Source organism: Prunus persica, chromosome G2, assembly GCF_000346465.2.
Source record: "Prunus persica cultivar Lovell chromosome G2, Prunus_persica_NCBIv2, whole genome shotgun sequence".
In the NCBI taxonomy this organism is placed as follows: domain Eukaryota; kingdom Viridiplantae; phylum Streptophyta; class Magnoliopsida; order Rosales; family Rosaceae; genus Prunus; species Prunus persica.
The window spans coordinates 17,019,756-17,038,282 of record NC_034010.1 but is presented as its reverse complement, the minus strand read 5'-3'; the positions used below and the strand labels follow the sequence as shown (position 1 = coordinate 17,038,282).

General features: G+C 35.6%; 3 protein-coding genes and 1 non-coding gene across 5 annotated transcripts; 2 read left to right on the top strand and 2 right to left on the bottom strand.

The window, feature by feature from the left end:
* Positions 1,980 to 3,169, top strand: LOC109947379. The gene is made up of 3 exons (XM_020557333.1): positions 1,980 to 2,681; positions 2,939 to 3,106; positions 3,155 to 3,169. Exons 1-3 carry the CDS (start codon positions 2,223 to 2,225, stop codon positions 3,167 to 3,169), a joined length of 642 nt encoding a protein of 213 aa, XP_020412922.1. The 5' UTR covers positions 1,980 to 2,222.
* Positions 3,118 to 14,167, top strand: LOC18785933 (DNA replication ATP-dependent helicase/nuclease DNA2). 2 transcript variants are annotated; one of them, XM_020556320.1, is made up of 32 exons: positions 3,118 to 3,406; positions 3,745 to 3,807; positions 4,078 to 4,242; positions 4,337 to 4,378; positions 4,462 to 4,523; positions 5,164 to 5,296; positions 5,387 to 5,497; positions 5,623 to 5,719; positions 5,910 to 5,992; positions 6,124 to 6,189; positions 6,616 to 6,771; positions 7,284 to 7,339; positions 7,446 to 7,503; positions 7,618 to 7,728; positions 7,820 to 7,876; positions 7,990 to 8,124; positions 8,220 to 8,468; positions 9,467 to 9,541; positions 9,707 to 9,828; positions 9,946 to 10,018; positions 10,115 to 10,219; positions 10,366 to 10,462; positions 10,879 to 10,956; positions 11,040 to 11,191; positions 11,569 to 11,646; positions 11,745 to 11,837; positions 11,928 to 12,065; positions 12,708 to 12,747; positions 12,853 to 12,926; positions 13,061 to 13,198; positions 13,476 to 13,595; positions 13,919 to 14,167. In XM_020556320.1, exons 1-32 carry the CDS (start codon positions 3,305 to 3,307, stop codon positions 14,075 to 14,077), a joined length of 3,288 nt encoding a protein of 1,095 aa, XP_020411909.1. In that variant the 5' UTR covers positions 3,118 to 3,304; the 3' UTR covers positions 14,078 to 14,167. The 2 variants fall into 2 exon arrangements, with proteins under 2 accessions (XP_020411909.1, XP_020411908.1); XM_020556319.1 differs by having other exon boundaries at positions 10,366 to 10,533; positions 10,887 to 10,956.
* LOC18787251 (riboflavin biosynthesis protein PYRD, chloroplastic) lies at positions 14,633 to 18,064 on the bottom strand. Its single transcript, XM_020558165.1, has 4 exons — positions 17,818 to 18,064; positions 16,757 to 17,301; positions 15,857 to 16,155; positions 14,633 to 15,618 (listed from the first exon to the last, which is right to left on the bottom strand). The coding sequence occupies exons 2-4, from the start codon at positions 17,123 to 17,125 to the stop codon at positions 15,009 to 15,011; spliced, it is 1,278 nt and encodes a 425-aa protein (XP_020413754.1). The 5' UTR covers positions 17,126 to 17,301; positions 17,818 to 18,064; the 3' UTR covers positions 14,633 to 15,008.
* On the bottom strand, positions 18,024 to 18,097 carry TRNAV-CAC. The gene has a single exon. It is a non-coding gene; the product is annotated as a tRNA-Val (tRNA).

Here is an 18,527-nt window from a genome sequence, read left to right as displayed (position 1 = left end):
CCAAGAAAACAAATCAAAGGGAAAATTAAGAGGTCTTAATGTGATTAATAAGAGGCTTTAATATTGTGATTAATAAAAGGCTTTAATCTTGTGATTAATAAGAGGCTTTAATCCTGTGATTAATACGAGACTTTAATCCGAATTGAATCTAACTAAATCAAATACTTTGATCACTTAACCAAAAAAAAAAAACTGATGGAACCCAAAAAAAGAGAGGAAAACTTCCGGTCATCATATATAAACCCATGAACTTCTACTATGAGATACCAAGTGAAATATAGTGTTTTCCATAATTCATTTATTTGATTTTTGTTTTTTCGTTTCACAACATCAGCCATAACAACAGTTTCTACACAAGTTATAAGTTATCAAAATCAAATCAGTACAATATTATAATTTTGCTATAACAAATTTGAATAACACCATAAAACATAGTTTCAACGGCAAATTATGATAATTTTATATTAGGTCTGAAAGGTTTTCTTAAAATAAAATACTCCAAAGAAAATTATAGAGGTAGTTATGTTATGCAGCATTGGACAGACGAAAAAGAACATTCATGTCATTCTTACTATCTTTTCTACACTGCAAAAACTTGGACTAAGATGTTGATAGAAGTGAAAAACCCAGTTGATAAGCTGGTCCTTCAGGTCTTAGTTGAATGTTTTCCTGTAAATTAATCAAACAATTAAAAATAATACTAATAAAACTTAAAACAAAACAAAAATATAGAAAACTATATGTGTAGTGAATTGAATAAATTAAGATAACAAACCTATGGATGTATAAGTGAGTAATTGGACAACATTGGATGTATAGCTTGGTATCCAAGTGGGTGATTTGGGATCCCTTGAACAAAATTCTCTTTTATGTATTACACCATTCTTGTCCTTATTTACTCTAAGTTTTCTCACACTAAATCCAACACCTCTAGCATATGAATTGTAATATTGATATGCCTCTTGTTCATTATCAAAACTCATGCCATGTATTGGAACATCACCATATTTTGTTGTGAGCTCTTCAATTTGCTCATTATGATCCAAGAGATCAAGACTTTCAGAATCATAATCTAAGTGTATACAATGAACAGGTTCTTTACCATCATTGGAATATGTAGCATGAAATTCATCCTCTTCATGGTCCATGAGGACACTAGCAGTATATGTATCATATTACTTGATAATCAATGATTAACAAACAAAAAAAATTGAATATTCAATGAATGCTACATCCATAAAGAATTTATAATAAAAAAACTTAATCTTCACAGCCAATATTGGTCTTCCACTTCCCATGAAACTGTTGGCATCTCAATCTTAACAAAAAAAACTTAATCTTCACAGCCGATATTGCTTGTTGTTTTTGGTTTTTATGAAAATTTATTCAGATTTTAAAAAAAGGACGTGAATTGTTAAATTCGAATTTGGTTTGATGCTCAAAAAACTAAATAATGCAGAGCAATCACGAAAGTATAAAAAATAATAAAGCAATACAGAGTACTAAAAAAAAGATAAAGAAAAAGTAGCATAGATGTTACCTATCTTTCACTTGAACAAATGGAGAAAGCCTGCAATTGAAGAGCAGTGTAACTCTTGGAGTTGTTAAGTCTTCAATTCGGATAAAAGTAGCGTGGATAAAAGTAGTTAGGTGCAATTCATATTAAAGCCAGTGAAATTCAGATTAAAGCACGTGAAGCCAATTGCCAATTATTTATTTGGGTTGTTGTTAGCTTCATGAGTAATTAATTTAGAAAAATGAAAGTTTGCTAGATTAGAATAAGGGTAAATCAGGAAAAATTTTATTAAAATATTATTTCTCTCTCATAATAATATCATTAAATAAATAAAAAAAATAAAGAATTAACTATAGTTAAACCCATGGACATGTGTCAACATTTAAGAAGGACGGTGAGAGTAGTTAAACTAAAAATACTCCTCAAATAAGCTCTTTACTCTAAACAGCTCATTATAGACTTTTCAATGTGATGACATAAATTACAGGCTCTAACCCGTAAGCCCATTGAGCCGGGTCAGTTCATCTTCACCCGTAACCCAACTCCACCCATTTTATACTTTTTCCTTTTGGAGCCGTATGCTTCATTTGGGCGGGAAAATCACAAATCAGCTTATAAGCACCGAAACCCCCAAATTCCAATCTCTCTCTCTCCCTCAATTTGAACCAGCAGACCAGAAACTGGAAGCTACCACACCATTACTCTAATGCCTCCAAGAAAGAAATCCCTTTCTTCTTCCACGACGTCTGCTAAGAAATCCAACTCGAAAGTTCAGCCTCAGCCGTCCAAGTTCGGCATCCAGCATTTCTTCGAGCGCCACACCCAGAACTCTCAGAACCCCAAAATATCAGCAGTTTCTGCTTCTCAGCAGAACCCTAAACCCCTCCCAGCTCCCGCCTCTTCCACCGTTGCTCCGGCACAATCGGTTCCGGAGATCCAAAACCCTGCGCAGATTGATACGGGTAATGCCGTTTTAGCTTTGGGAAGTCATGAGATTCGGTCGAATTTGCTGTCAAGTAGTAACAATAGTATGTCGCACAATACGCCTCCAGAGAATTTGAGGGCAGTCGGAGTTGTTGGTGAGGAGGAGAATATGGAAGATGAGGCCTCGCCGGAGATTTCAAAGTCCAAATCTTTTAAGCGCTTCAAGTTCTCGCCAGGAATGGTAAAATTTTAGCTTCAACGTTTTATGATATAGTTTTCATATTCCATAGCTTTATGCTACCATTGATGGAAATGCTTGAGTTTTACTGATAGTATTACTGGAATTAACCTCAATTTGTTGTTTGTTTTACGTGTGAACGCCTAATAAATGCTAATTTTATGATATTTATATGCCTGGGAAGACATTTGGTGTTTTAATTTCAACGAACTTTTCTTTCCTTTTATAATTTGATTTTGGGAATGTCAACATGGTGATAGTTGATAAAGCAGAGCCAGGATGATGGAGGTGATGAGGTGACATGGAGGATATCTCCGGTAAATGAAAGACTCCAAGCTGTTTCAAAGCGCATGCCGGAGATTATTAGAGTGCTGGCGGACTCTTCAAGGCTTAAATCTTTCACCATTAACCAATGCTCGCAAAAGAAGGCATGTTTATTTTTTAATTTCTTTTTCTTTTAATGGTTTTATTATCAGATGATTAACCAATGATGAAATGTACAGACTTCTCCAGTTAAAGATGGAAAGGTTGAGAAGTGGCTTCCTTCACAGACACTGAATACTTCTGAAAGATCTTTGGTATCCCTGAATAAGGTTGGCGTAAAGAGGGTTAACCCAGATCAGGATATGGATAGTAACGGAAATGTGAGCGATATGACTATCTCTGGAAGAGCTAGTAGGCAGAGTCCATTCCGAACACCACCTTCTCTATCGTACTGCCATGATAAGGTAATTATGACTTCACAGTGAACATATTTAATTATTTATGGCTTTGTTTGTACTTTGCAATTCATGGAAATGGAGAAAACGAGAAAGGGAACATTCTCTTAGACTGGGGTTTGATCAGGGCCCAAGAGAAAACAACAAAAAGAACAGAAAAATATTTATCTTCTGCATCTGATACTTTGTTTTGTTTGCATCAGTCATGTTCTAAATTAATTTTCCTCTGTTCTTTATTTGATTCAAAATATATCTATACTATTTCTATACCCCTTTTCTGTCTTTGGAGCTGCTAAGTAGAGGTCGTGGAATGATCTTTCTCTAATTGTGCTTTAACTGAAATGCAGCTTACGAATGGTGTTGCATGTAATGAAGGTTCTGATCAGCCGGGGTTAAGGCAGCATAAAAAGGTTTGAATGTAAAAATTATCTATTTGAGACCAAATTCTGGACCATGTTGCTCTCAGATCAATCAATATTTATGATATATATTCTTTCTCCTGATTTAATTAATAGGTTATCTCATGAGTCATACTTCAAAAAACAATTAATCAGTTATTTTTCAAAGTTGCAAGTCTGCCTGGTTTTTCTGAGCTGTGTGGCAGGCACGAGTCAATTATATCTTCTCATGGTCTGGTGCAAATTTAATTTTTTCTCTTTGGTTTTTGACTATTCTTTTAGGCATTGCTTGAACTGTTAGATCAAGTGGAAGATGTTATTTCTGTCGAAGATTCAGTATCTAATGATGTGGAGGAATCTCCATTTCAAGTTAAAGATAGAAAAGGTGATGATATGCATGTCAAATTGCATCGGAAATCTTCCTATTGTAATTTCCTTGTATTGGAGGTATGGTTTACTACTTTAGCATCTCTTTGTTGAAAGAACAGAGAGTTTCTTCAAGATTGGTTATTCTGCAACTTTTTTGTTTTTTCTGCTACAGGTATCTGACTGTGGACTTGCTGACTCATCTGATGCTCATAAGGTTTCTAGTAGGAAAAATCGTCAAATTTGAATAATCTGTTCTATGATTACTTATGATAATAAAGATGTACCATTGATTTTAAGGTTCTTCGGTTACTGGATGAGCAATGTGGAGAGGAGCATGCTGTCTATTTACAGGATGAGTGGTAAGTAGTTCATGATGTCTTGTTTCGAAGCAGTTTAATACTTATGCTATTGTTTCTTCTGAAATCATTTCCCAATAATGTGGTACTCTGTCTTATGAGTATTCTTCAGAGTTTGATTATTTCACGCCAAAATAGAAATGCGCTTTCTGTGTGATTTCAGTTTGATCCAGCCTGATAGGGAATTTTTTCTAGTATTAGCATATACCTTGAAAGGCTTTTCGTGGTTTCATTGGCCTCATCTCCATAGTTATCCACTTTAGGTAATAATGCTCGAGCATACTTAAGTATAAGTGTGGTGTATTGGCTGTAATTTGGGTTTACAATTTCTGAAGTTAGGCTAGGGGATGAGTCATCTTTACGGGCATCAGTTTCCCCTGTCTTTAGAGACATTTCTTTTAATATTCTTCATTTTGGATTGTGGACAATCTCTTGTTAACAGCTAAGAACATTTTTCTGTAACTTTAGAATTTTAGCATAAGGTCTTTGTTTTGTAAATTTAAAGTATCTCAAAGTTTTGCACATTCGGATAAACATGAATGCTCTTGGTAGGAAACAAGACTAGTACATTAGAATTCAAATCATGTGTTCAAAATATGATTAGTAACAATGTCACTCTTCTTTTCAATTCTATTTTTCTCAGGTTTTACAGTGTCGTTGCACCTGGAGATACTGTCAATGTTATTGGTGAATTTGATGACAAAGGACAGTGTCATGTGGATCATCACCATAATTTTATAATTGTTCATCCAGATGTGCTAGTGGCTGGAACTAGGGTACTACTGCCTGCTTGTTCAAATATTCTGGACATGTATTTTGTGAGTATTGTTGCCCTATTTAGTTATAATAAATAGAAACACTTTTAGGTTGCAGCTAGCTTCAGTTGCCCGAGGCGAACTGTCCTGGATGAGAGGCTAAAAGGCAATGAGCATTCAAGTGCAGCACTAAGTGGTACAATATTGCACCAAGTTTTTCAGGTCTGAGAACCACCCTATGATTTTGTAAACTTTTTAATATCTACAGACTTGGTTATGTATTTTTTTCCATGAAATAGCCACTAAGCTTTGCATCTATAATGTGGAAAAGTTCTTTGTTTTTGTAGGCTGCACTTGTGGAGGAGACACCTACAATAAATTTCTTGGAGGAACACACAAGATTTGTGCTCCAGAAAAACATTGAGAACTTGTATGCTTGTGGAGGTTGGAATTTTTAAGATGTTACTTTGAAATAATTTCTAATTTCTCTGTCATCATCATTCAGGTTAATTTCTATATTTGTGGTAGATTGTTATCCTCTTAAATTGGTTTGTTAGTAATTTGTTAAAATTTGATTAGTCAATTTTATGGATCATCTTATTAGAACTTGTCCTCTTTCATGTGTACTTTGCAGTGAACGAAAAGGGCATGTACAAAACGTTGATTGAGGCCGTCCCAAGAATATTGAAATGGGTTAATCTATTCAAAAACACCCAGGTACACCCATTTTATTTATTTATTTATTTTCTGTGTTCACAATTAAGGTGAAGAATTTTTTTAAATTGCACATCTTAAAGCAACCGTAGGATGTAGAGACTCTTAATCTGAGGCTAATGATATTGTGGCAGAATTCAGAAGTTCCTTCTGTTGATTTTGGATCTGACAATGGGATGAAAAAGGTCAAATTATCTGAGGTAAGGCATCACAGTTGGTATATTTGTAGGTAATTCGTTGGTCTATCCTTTAACAATTTTGCATCTGTGGATATGTTTCCACATATTTACAACTTTATGGATCATGTACATGGAATTCATGCAACTTACCCACTTATTTGGCAGCATGCATGAGTTAGGTACCTTCCTGAGTTTGAGAATTGACTGTTTTTCCTGATACTGGATATATTCACCTTGCATGTATATGCATCCATATGCTAATTGACTTTATAATGGTTTCTTGTACTTGTATTTGCCAGTTGAAGGAATTCCTGGTTATGCGAAGTTTGTGCTTGTAAACATGTTTCTAATTTGTGATTGTTGTATGTTTTCTTGTGTTATTGTATAATGATGTGCACTCTTTTCAGAAGCATTATGCCATCTCTGAACTAGATCCATTTTCTGTAGGTAATTGATATTGAGGAGATGGCCTGGGCTCCGAAATATGGTCTGAAAGGCATGATTGATGCTTCTGTCAGAGTGAAAGTTGAATCTAACAAAAATGAATCTCATGAGATGGTTATGCCTTTAGAGTTCAAAAGTGGGAAAATACCTAATGGCCAGGCAAGAATAGTCTCTTCACTTGTTTACTGAAACTTGTCTAAAATGATATTAAACTTGTGTAATGTATTCCATACTATTAACTTATGTTGCTTAAAGCTTTTCATACAGCTGTATACATAAGGCCTAACCAATTAGTAATTTAATATAGCACTAACCACTTGTTGGACCCATTCCACAATTTATGGTATGATCCAAACTGTTCATTGTTTATATTTAAAAATCATTAGTTACCTAACTATGATAAAATAAATAGATGAACCCAATATTTTGATAAACAGTGAAAATATTCATGGTAAGAATCAAATGGCTTAATGATTTCCAATTTGGGAAATTATGTAGGGACGATCCTTGAATGAGGACCTAAAAATTGAAAGGTCCGGATTCTAGGATTACAGTATGGAGTGAGCCCAAATGAGTGGTTAGCACTGGATTAACTTATTATTTAGTGCTTGAATGTTATTGTATATAAACATATATTTCTTTATTTTGGCTCATGCTTGTTATGTATGCAGTCATCCATGGAGCATACTGCGCAAGTGGCATTGTACACTCTTCTTATGTCGGACAGGTTCTTATTCACACAATTTTGACTTCCAGAGAGCCCTGGCCCCTCGTACAAGTTATTATAATTCATAAAGATTTTCATTCATTTGCTCTGTATCTCTTGTCTTCAGGTACCAGAAGCATATTGATACTGGTCTTCTATGTTATCTGCAGTCAGATCAGACACAGGTAGTGTCAAGTGCACATGCATCATGTATTTCTCTTTAGGTTTTTAGGGCGTATCGATGGAAAAAAGATTGCACATGTTGAATTAATTAATTAATTTTTAATAAAATAAAACAGGGAGTTGCAGTTAGAAGATCTGACCTGGTCGGGATAATCATGCGACGTAATGAACTTGCAAATGATGTCCTCAAGGCATCACGAACACAAGTACTGCCCCCGATGCTAAAGGTATGGCGGTTGCTAAAGGATCAGCCGTTTTCATGAAGCTCTTTACTTACTGTCGTTTTGATTCTTCCATTTTTTCCTTTTCCTGCTGTAGAGTCAGAGCATGTGCAGAGGTTGTCGCCATCTAAATGTCTGTACCATCTATCACAAGGTAATTCTATTTATTCGTGAAAGGTACTGTCGAGCATGACTAATCGTTCCTAACAGTGCAAAAAAAAAAAAAAAAAAAGTGTTTATTATTGGCCATCACCTTTAATGCCACAGGCACATGGAGGAAGCTCAGGGAGCAGTTTATTGGGAGACTTATTTGATTCAAATACACATCACCTAACAAATGCTCATGCTGCTTTCCTAAGGCTGTGGGATTGGTTGATTGATTTGGAAGCTAAAGAGATGCAGGTGCCAATTTTGAAGTCACTATTTTGATAGTGTAAAAATGGTTTAACTTCCAAATTTTGTTATTTGATATGCTAGCACCTTTTTCCCTTCTTCAGCTTGTAAAGAACGAAATATGGCGGTCACATAATTCGAAGAGTGATTATGCCGTGGGTTGCCTTTCTTCTGTTGTTCTTGATTGGAAGCTTCCATATTCGAAGTCTAAAAAAGATAACAGATTCGTGTATCATTTTCTGCGTAATGGTTTGCCTTCTCTCAGCGAGAGGACATCTAAGGGAGATTTTTTGAATGCTGCTTCATCTCCAACAAAAGAAGTGGATTGCGCACTAAGATGTGGTGACTTTGTGGTATGCTTTATTTTCATAATGTTGTTTCTGCGTAGTTCACATGAGGCTATTTGTACAAGTTTGACATAGAGGGCTTACAATAGGTGTGCACTCTCTGCACTCAAGTTTGTTTATGTAGAGTCATCTGAACTATAAAAGATCATGTAATGTTTATTATTCATTTTCAAGAATCTTTTACCGTCACTGTCATCTTGTATTTTCAGCTTAGTACATATTTTGATGCATGCCAGTTTATTGCTGTATGGAGTTAGATATGTAAGATGATTTCCTTTTCATTGAGATCTTCAGATTTTTAGTTAAGATGTCCAGGGCAAGTATCTATGAAGCATGATTTCTGTTCTCTGATCAGCTATTCATATCTATCTCATATCAGTATTTGCATAATATTGTAGTAATACTTGTTGGACAATCTTGGGGTATATATATTTAATATTTAGTAAATGCATAAACACTTTGACAATAAAATTTGGAACTATAAAAATTGATCTGATACATTTTTTTTTTTGGGTTGAGAAGAAGGAAATGTATATGATACTACTTGCCTGCAATTTTCTTGATTAGATTTATGCCTTTTGAAGTTATTTTTCTTTCTTTCTTGGATGGGGTTTCTTGTTCTGCATAATAATATTGCAAGACTTGTTTGGCTTTCCTGTCATTCCCTAAGAACTCAATCATGTAAAATAAACCAATTAATTAAATATAATAGTTCATATTTTTTTTTTCAAAAGAAACTATATTATATATTCTGTAATGATCAAGGATTCCAAGAAGTTGCAGTTGGGCTGTGCATGCGTGCATGCTTGTTCTATGCAAGATAGTTATTACGAGTCTACCTCTGTTCTCTCCTGTTTTCATGTTAATGGATGAGAATTAAAGAACAGGACACAATTTTTCACATATGTTGTACACTGGAAAATTTGCTATTACATAATGCGTAGTTGTTTGTATTTATCTTCACTAACAATTTAAAAATTATTGGTTTTTTGTTTATTGTGTAGATACTTAGCAGTGAATCTAGTCATCTACCTGTCGCAAGTGGGATTATAACGGATATAAGTCACTCCCATGTATCTGTAAGGATAATATCTGCCATCTTTCTGTAAGCTGAAAAACTGGCTTATTAGTACTTACCTGCCCTTTTGGCAGATGTATGTTCTATAGCTAGTGGATGTTATAGTGTTAATCTCCTAAACAAATGAATCAGTTTTATAATTCTAATATCTTCTGCAAAACTCTAGGTTTCTTTCTCTAAGCTCTTACGACTTCCTGGGAGCAGTCCTTCTTCAGAGGCAAGTCATCTCCTTCAGGAGATCTGGCGGGTTGACAAAGATGAATTCATGACATCATTTTCAGTAATGAGGTATTGTATGACTATAATTATGCCCCAACTATTTTGTGAAATTTCCTTTTCCAAACTATCTGTCATAATATAGATGTCATGTACCATGTCGAAATTCATGCTTGATTTCGTTGCTAGGTTGAACCTTGTTCAACTTTTTCTTCAAAGTGCACAAGCTGCTCACGTGAGAAAAATGATTGTTGACTTAGAGGTGAGGTTGAGTGACTTGTATTGCATAAAATTTACCATCTTTTTGCTAACCTCCAACTCACATTTCTGATGGTCTGCATCTGTGCATTCCTTTTAGGCTCCTAGATTTGACAAGGGACGTATATTGAGCCAGGATCCAGCAATATCTTATGTCTTGTCCCAGAGAAATTTAAATGTTGATCAGCGGCAAGCCATTCTTAAGGTTTCCTATAATTTTTTTAGTTTCCTAATACTTATGATCTCGATTTTCCCTCAAAAAGTCTGTCTTCCTGAGCCTAAGTTTCGTTGGTACTAATCTGTCAATATCCATTGCATGTGGACATTCACTAATTCAACAAATTTATCCAGATACTTGCAGCAAAGGATTACGCACTTATACTAGGAATGCCTGGAACAGGCAAGACATCTACGATGGTGCATGCTGTGAAAGCCTTGTTGATTAGAGGTGCATCCATTTTGCTTACGTCCTACACAAACTCTGCTGTTGATAATCTACTTGTCAAATTAAAGGCTCAGGTCATCTCTATTTCACATCTTTTCATAGCATATTTGTTTTTTGTTTTCTTTGTTTTTTGTTTTTTGGGCTGGGTGGGGGTGCTTTCTTTTCATGCCATGCATTATGTCCAGGAAACACATGCTGCCCTGAAACCAAATTTCTTGTTGCTATTTACTCCAATTTTCTTTACCATTCGTTCTAACCTGGGGCCATTCTTACTCACTTAGCACTATTGGGCATGATACTAATCTTAGTTGATGTTTCTTTTTGTGCTCTCCTTAAATTTATGGCTGTATGGTTTACCCGTTTCTGTGCCCTATCTCGCGTCTAACACTACATTGGGTTTCTTTGTATTTAATTTAAAGCATTGCAGAATATAGATTTTTTACGCATTGGAAGACATGAAGCTGTGCATGAGGAAGTTCGAGGGCATTGCTTTTCAGGTCAGGTTTTATATAATTGAGAGCATTTTCTCAATATATCTCTTGATTTCTTCTCAATGTTTTAACAGTGGTTTCCGTGACAGAAATGAACATACAAAGTGTGGAAGACATTAAATTAAGACTAGACCAAGTCAAGGTGGTAGCTGTTACATGCTTGGGGATCACCAGTCCCTTGCTTGCCAATAAGAGATTTGATGTATGCATCATGGATGAAGCTGGACAAACCACCCTTCCAGTACGTATATACTTAGTGATGGATGTCTAGACAGTGCAGTTATAGATAAATGCAACTGGAGTAGGATTTATATGGAGAGATGAGATGCTTTTGGACAGTGCACTTTCCCAAAAGTTTATATCAGCTGAGGATTATTTTCCTGTTGTTAACACTTCAGACTTTATGTTAGTGTTTATCTTGTTGACAATAAAGATTTTAAAAAATTTCATCTCAGCTTGTTTTTCATGTTACATTAGTTGGAGACGGGCTGCAATGGGTTGAGTTTATTCAATGTTTCTTTTTAGGATTGATTTTAGTCTAGATGAAAGTTAAAGTCACTGTTTATCAAGAACCATCTCAAAGTTAACGGATTCATGAGAAATTTTCTTTCCTCTCAGGTATCTCTTGGGCCTTTGATGTTTGCATCAAAGTTTGTTCTGGTTGGCGATCATTATCAATTACCTCCTCTGGTCAAGGTGTATATCTTTGTGTGTGTTTGTGGGGTTCTAATTAGTTGTTATGCTCTTAATTTTGTTCAATGAAATGCTCTGTGCTTTTTTTTTTTTTTTTCTAGAGTACAGAGGCTCGAGAAAATGGAATGGGGGTAAGCTTGTTTTGCAGGCTCTCAGAAGCGCATCCTCAGGCAATCTCAGCCTTGCAAAGCCAGGTTATTATACATTTACAATTAAAGATATACAATTTTAATTTTTGTATCACTTTCTGTAGCAGTGATACTTACCAAGCTGTTTGCATCCAGTACCGTATGTGTCAAGGCATTATGGAACTGTCAAATGCCTTGATTTATGGCGATAGATTGCGCTGTGGCTCTCCTGAAATAGCTAATGCCAAACTCGACTTTTCAAGTTCAAAGTCTCGTTCGTCGTGGATACAGGAGGTTTGATTGATTTGCAAGCCAATTCCATATTCCTATTGAATTAAGTTGTCATGTCTATACATGGTGTGTGCTTGCATGAAAAATTATACCTGGAACCTTGTTTGGCCCATTGATATGGGGTAATAGTAGTACAGGGATACGGATATCAGAATCTTTTGACACAGCTTTGTACATCTTTCCTCTGCTTCTATGTTTCAGATACATCCTTCCAGGTTTTCTACCATATTGTGTTGTGGGCATGGAAAACTAATGAAATATCATGCCGAAGAGTTATGACATGATGTTGATTACAACCTTTTAGCGTGTTTCAATCCCAGATTGTGCTTAGGGAATTCATTAAGGTGTGATTTTGAAATGGATTAGGTTCAAGCCTATCGGGTAGATGAGAAATATCACTTGAAGAGATTTAATGGTGGTATCTGTTTATTTTGTAGAGAAAAGTGTGTCTTGTCATCCACGACCTTCAAGTTGTGTGAAATAGAAAGGATTAGTTTCAAGTGAATGCATTAGATACTCTGCCCTAATTGAAAAACTCCTTCTATGAAATTGTTGTTTTGGTTTGAAAACTGACTTGAGTTTTCATGTGTGAAAAACTCATTTAATTCCAATATCTTTAGCAATTTCTTATCTTCATGGTTGCAGGTGTTAAATCCAACCAAACCAGTTATATTTATTAATACAGGTTTGTGGAAGTACTCTTGTTTGCTTTCCATAATCCTTTCTACTGAATAAACAGTATTGGTTTGTGCCTTGGTTTTTCTAATATTCATCCCTTTTCAAAACATAGATGCTTTACCTGCTTTTGAGGCAAAGGATCACAAGATTGTGAATAACCCGATGGAAGCTCACATAATTGTACAGGTTTGATCTTCGATTGAATATATAATGCAAATAATGGTCGTTGCTTTAGGAAAATATGTTTGTTCCTTTTAAGTTGTGTGAGGCAAACCGTTTAAGTAGATTGTACTGAAATAAAATCCTCATTTTGCTTATAGGTTGTGGAGGAACTAGTTAACAGTGGAATTAAGGAGGAAGATATTGGCGTCATCACCCCATATAACTCTCAGGCAGAGATTATCCGGCTTTCCATCAATCATACCTCTGTGGAGATACATACCATTGACAAATACCAGGTCAGGTTGACAGGTTCATGTCTAAAATGATGTCTTATCGCTTTCCTCTAAATTTGATTATATTCACAGAACTTCTATGAAATAATAATACATATTGGGGTAATCTGTACAGAAGTGTTGTAGCCTTTAATAAAGCTACAAAGTTTAAGAGCCTATTCAGTATCCTAGTAATTTTGCTCTAGCTTTTGGCTTTGAAACCTAAAGAACAATGACAAAACTATAAAATTTCGATTATCATCAGTCCACTATCTCTTATTTGCAATTTTGGTTTATCCAGGGAAGAGATAAGGATTGCATACTAGTGTCTTTTGTTAGGTCAACGGAAAATCCAAGGAATTGCTCTTCTTCACTGCTTGGAGACTGGCATAGGATTAATGTGGCTCTTACTCGTGCCAAGGTAAGAATCACATTGGTGTTCTGCCTCGATTGGAAAATCCCATTCCAACGTAAATTTCAAAATATCTTGCACATGGTGGTTGCATTTTTAGTTTTTTAGTTTATCTTCTTTTCTGTGCTTGATGATTTATCATGAAAATAAACTATGAGATTAAAGAGAACAAAAGAGGAAAGAGTTTAGCATCCTCAGTTTTTTTGTTTGTGTTGTTTCTGGGGATAGAGAGCATCTCAGTTTTTAAATTTAAGAGAAAGGGGGGTCTGAAGCTGTCATCTATGTTTTTTGGAGTGATCTCAGTAACATGTTTTCTATTATTTGTTTTGTAGAAAAAGTTAATAATGGTTGGATCATGCAAAACCCTATCAAAGGTTCTGCTAATGAAGCTTCTTATTGAGAAAGTTGACCAACAATCCGGCATCCTAAATGTATCCAAAAAGGATATCAACTTTAAAAGAGACCGAAAGAGATGCTCTCAGGCCAGATGAATGTAAATTTTTGATCCGGTCCTGTTTTTGTTAGTGTACATATATGTTGGTTATTTCTGTAGAATATTTGAAAGATGTATAGAAAGAACAGTTCTCTCTCTCTCTCTCTCTCTCTCTCTCTCTCTCTCACACACACACACACACACACACACACACACACACGGATTGCCTGGGCGGGGCGAGAAGACATGCCTTTAAACTGTCAGTTCTTAAGCTTTCATGACATGAAGATTAATTTGACTGCATGTTTAGTGCAAATGTGACATGCGACTATATTGAAGAGATACCACTTATATTCTTGAATTTTATGTTCCTTCTAGCATTGGCTCTAAACTTACCAAATGTGCAACTCTCTGAACTGTAAACTATCAAACCAACCAGTTATGAGGTGTTATTTTCACCCAATGGACAGGGGAAAGTAATGGCAATCACCCTTCCCCTCGAGGAGATCTCTCCCCAAGCCGAAATATGTACAATTTTGCAGAGTTAATTGACACCTCGTGAAGCTGGGTTTCGGTCTCTTTTGATAACAATTCACACAAGATCTTTTTTTGGTTCTTTTTTAATAAGAAGCAAAATTTTATTAAAACAAATACATGAGTACAACCAGAATTTTACTGCAGAGGGCAGGGTGTCTTTTTTTCTGACGACCAGACCTAACAGGTACACATTAAAGCATGTAAACTGCAATACAATAACCATCCTTCATTCTAGGTTATGGCGAACCCCAACATGCAGGGGAGAACAAAACAAAAACAAACAATAGTAATTCTCTAAATTGTATAGAAACTGAAACCCGTAAGGAAGACCAAAAATGAACTTTATCCCACAATGTCTCCATCCCCTCTTCCCTAAGAATCCTGCCATCTCTTTCCAGCATCACATGTAAATGATGATGTCAAATCTCATTTTCTGTTTCTAGTCACTTAAATTACAGATATCCCTCAAGCACAACATTCTCACTTGAAACCTTAGGCTTCAAATTCTTCACTTCTAGTCTTTTTCTTAGACTCTTCAATGCAATAGGAAAGTTCCCACCATCATTTGCTTCCCACAGGGGCAATACTTCTATAACGATTTTTTGCAACAAATTCTTCTCAATACCGTCTTGGAGAAGCTCTTCGATATCACCTATATTTCCTTTTAAATCCAACAAAACACTACACAATCCTTGAGAGTTACAAAATTCCAAAATAGCTTCTAAATTTATCTGATCCAACACCACCGTTTCAATACCTGTGTGAGCTCTTTCTAGTTCTACTGTTGTCTCTTTGTCTGAAAAGATTATTAGCTTACCAATTGGTTCCATGGTCAGAGAAGGGATTTGGATTGGAGAACTACTATTCCTAGCTAGTATAATCTGGACTGGTTGATTGGCTCCACCTTCTTGGGATACTGGAATAGAGGCGTTCTCAATTATTGAGGAAGAAGAAAGAATAATTGCATCATATTCCTGTAACAATTGTGAGTAGTAACCACCAGCCTTGGCAACTCCTTCTCCAAGCTGATCTAGAAAGTGTCCGTTGACTGATATAGAGTATCTGCTAATGAGAAAAAAAGGTTTAAATATGATAATGGTCAACTTCAGAGTACCAGCAAATGAACATAAAATTCTTTAGGTAACAAATGACTAGCAAATTCTAAGGAAAAGATAGCATAACATCCATTCATGAACTATCAAATCTCAACAGTTGAAGACATGAAGGCAGGATTTCCACTCATTTTAATGTTCAAAGATAGTATTTTTATTATTGACTAATCTAAACAGAATAAATTTACCTCATAGTGACAAAAGGATTCCCTGTTAGCATATGATGGATATAAGCTTCGTTTAACCTCTTGCATGATTCTTCTTCTACACCCGTAGTAACTTCAATTCCCGCATCTCTTAATCTATCCAACCCCTTTGATGCTACGATTGGATTTGGATCCACCATTCCGACCACCACCCTTTTCACTTTGGCTTTAATTAGGGCTTCACTGCATGGTGGAGTTCTCCCATAGTGATTACATGGTTCCAAGCTCACATATGCTGTTGCATTCTCAGCCAAATCCCCGGCATCCCTCAGAGCAAAAACCTGAAACATTTGACTTGGTATAAATTTTCATTAACAGATGAAGTTCATGTAAAGCAGAAGAAAATTTGACATAGATCATCATAATGATCAAACCTATAAATTATATAAGTCTGACACACACACACACACACAAAACTTCAGATTATTTTTAGAGAATTTAACACTGCCATCTCTACAAACAACTTCTGATTATTTTCAAAAAAACCATCCATAGCACACACACACACAAAACTTCAGATTATTTTTAGAGAATTCAAGACTGCCATCTCTACAAACAACTTCAGATTATTTTCAAAAAAACCATCAATAGCAAGAACTGAAATAGGAAGAGAATTCAAGAATGCCATCTCTACAAACCATTCAACTAAATGTTCCACTAGGTTGTAAAGAAAATACCAGTGGAAATTTAACAAAAATAAAGGGAAAAAAACTAGAATGAACAGAACCAAACTTGAAAGAACCAGACTGTCAGTTAACTTCTACGCAACCAAAGAAAGAGTAATGTGACTGAAGATTCTAGCACAACAATTCATCACTTGCATAGACGCATTTCAGAAGGAAAATTAAAACAAAGAAAATACAAAAAGGAAAAGAAGTTTACTTCAGCATGTGGCTGGCCAGCTTTAGGGTGAAAGCCTTCACCAACAACCTTGCCATCCTTGACAATAACACAACCCACCATAGGATTTGGGCTGGTACACCCGATAGCCTTTCTTGCAAGCTCCACACATCTCCTCATATAGAAGCCGTCATCAGTATCTTCTTGCTGTGCCACTCCACACCTGACCACCACCGAACCACCATGGCTTCTCAAACCAGTTGGTGATTTGAACACCATTTTGAGCGAATTACAAAACCCAGATTTGGAATTCGGATTCAACCTCAAAATCTTGGAGGAGAGTTGCTGTGATGGTGAGACATTGGGTGGAGTGAGGGTGTAACTTGGAAGTGAAAGCCTTTGAACTTGCATTTCTTTTGTTTGTAAAACCCAGATCACAGTGTTGCAATTTAGGCAAATTTTGTAAAAGTGACTCCAACTCCCTGAGTGATTCTCGGGTTGTTTCCACTCTTTAATGTCTACATTTTCACTGTAAGAGACGAGCAGCGTAAAGATACCTTCGTTTCACTTTCTCAGAAATTGTGTTTCTGCCAAATGCAAATAAATCAAAAACAAAAGAGAAAAACTAAAACCCAGATAAACAACATCTTTATGGAGTAGTAGCCTGTCAGAAAACGGTTCCTGCATGAACATTTGTGCACTGACAATATCTTCTAATAATAGATAATGGGACTTGTTTTAAGAAGGCTTCTCAATCTAAACCCAATCATAACTACAAAACAATGCCTCCAAACCACAACATTAACAAAAGGAGTGTTTCTTTTCTTCTTTTTGTCCCCTAACAAAAGAGAAACTCCAATGTTCTTAAGGCAACACACTTACACATGCATTTCGTCAAACACATAACGTTCAACATAAACTGTCAAACACACAAACAACAAAATTGGGATATGCGTACACTATATGAAGAACCCAAGACACAAAATAACACGTGCAATAAGAATTTGTGCCTGTCAAATGCAAAATCCCATTCAATGCCCACATCCAATCACTACAGTTCATAAAATTCTAAGAGTTGCGAACAAAGTCAGCAAAGCCTTTACCAAAAATTTGAAGTGCTTGCAACTTGCAATCCTTCCCGCAACAATCAGAATGCTGTGTTCCTCACTAAAAATTTGAAAAAAAAGAAGAAAAAGAAAAAAAGATTGTTGGCAGCCAACCTGGGAATAAACGAAATGGAAAAAGAATCAGACAAGATAAGGATACGACGTGATAAAATGGTATATCCAGATTTAGAAGACTGAAAAAATGTCTGAGCCCGGGTTCGAACCGGGGACCTCTAGTGTGTGAGACTAGCGTGATAACCGACTACACCACCCAGACACCTTGGTAACAAATTTGTAATCTCATCTTTTTAACAGATGTTAGCAAAAAGAAACACCATCATGCGTTTAGTAAAAAAAAATAGTAAGGGTTTTTTTTTTTGGTTGAAAATTTGAACTCACAATACATACCAAAACATCATATATATCATAGATATAAAAAATCATATTGTATATTCATCAAAATCATTCACAATCATATATATATATATATATATATCACATATATCAAAAATTATATTGTATCAAAAATCATATATGCATTTTAATTCATCACATCATATATATCACATACAGTCCCGATCTGTTGGACCACAGGAGTCCAAGAGATTTGTGGTCACTCACCGTTGGATGTAAATTCAACGGTTCACTCAATCTTGAACTCCTTTTAAGAAACTTTTTTGAACCATTAGATTAATATCCAACGGTGA

Coding starts and splice junctions, on each gene's coding strand:
- LOC109947379 (XM_020557333.1), top strand. CDS start 2,223: ATGCCTCCAAGAAAGAAATCCCTTTCTTCTTCCACGACGTCTGCTAAG. Junction 2,682..2,938: donor TCAAGTTCTCGCCAGGAATG/GTAAAATTTTAG, acceptor ACATGGTGATAG/TTGATAAAGCAGAGCCAGGA.
- LOC18785933 (XM_020556319.1), top strand. CDS start 3,305: ATGGATAGTAACGGAAATGTGAGCGATATGACTATCTCTGGAAGAGCT. Junction 3,808..4,077: donor GGTTAAGGCAGCATAAAAAG/GTTTGAATGTAA, acceptor CTATTCTTTTAG/GCATTGCTTGAACTGTTAGA. Junction 4,243..4,336: donor GTAATTTCCTTGTATTGGAG/GTATGGTTTACT, acceptor TTTCTGCTACAG/GTATCTGACTGTGGACTTGC.
- LOC18787251 (XM_020558165.1), bottom strand. CDS start 17,125: ATGCAAGTTCAAAGGCTTTCACTTCCAAGTTACACCCTCACTCCACCC. Junction 16,156..16,756: donor CTGGCCAGCCACATGCTGAA/GTAAACTTCTTT, acceptor CAAATGTTTCAG/GTTTTTGCTCTGAGGGATGC. Junction 15,619..15,856: donor AATCCTTTTGTCACTATGAG/GTAAATTTATTC, acceptor TCTCATTAGCAG/ATACTCTATATCAGTCAACG.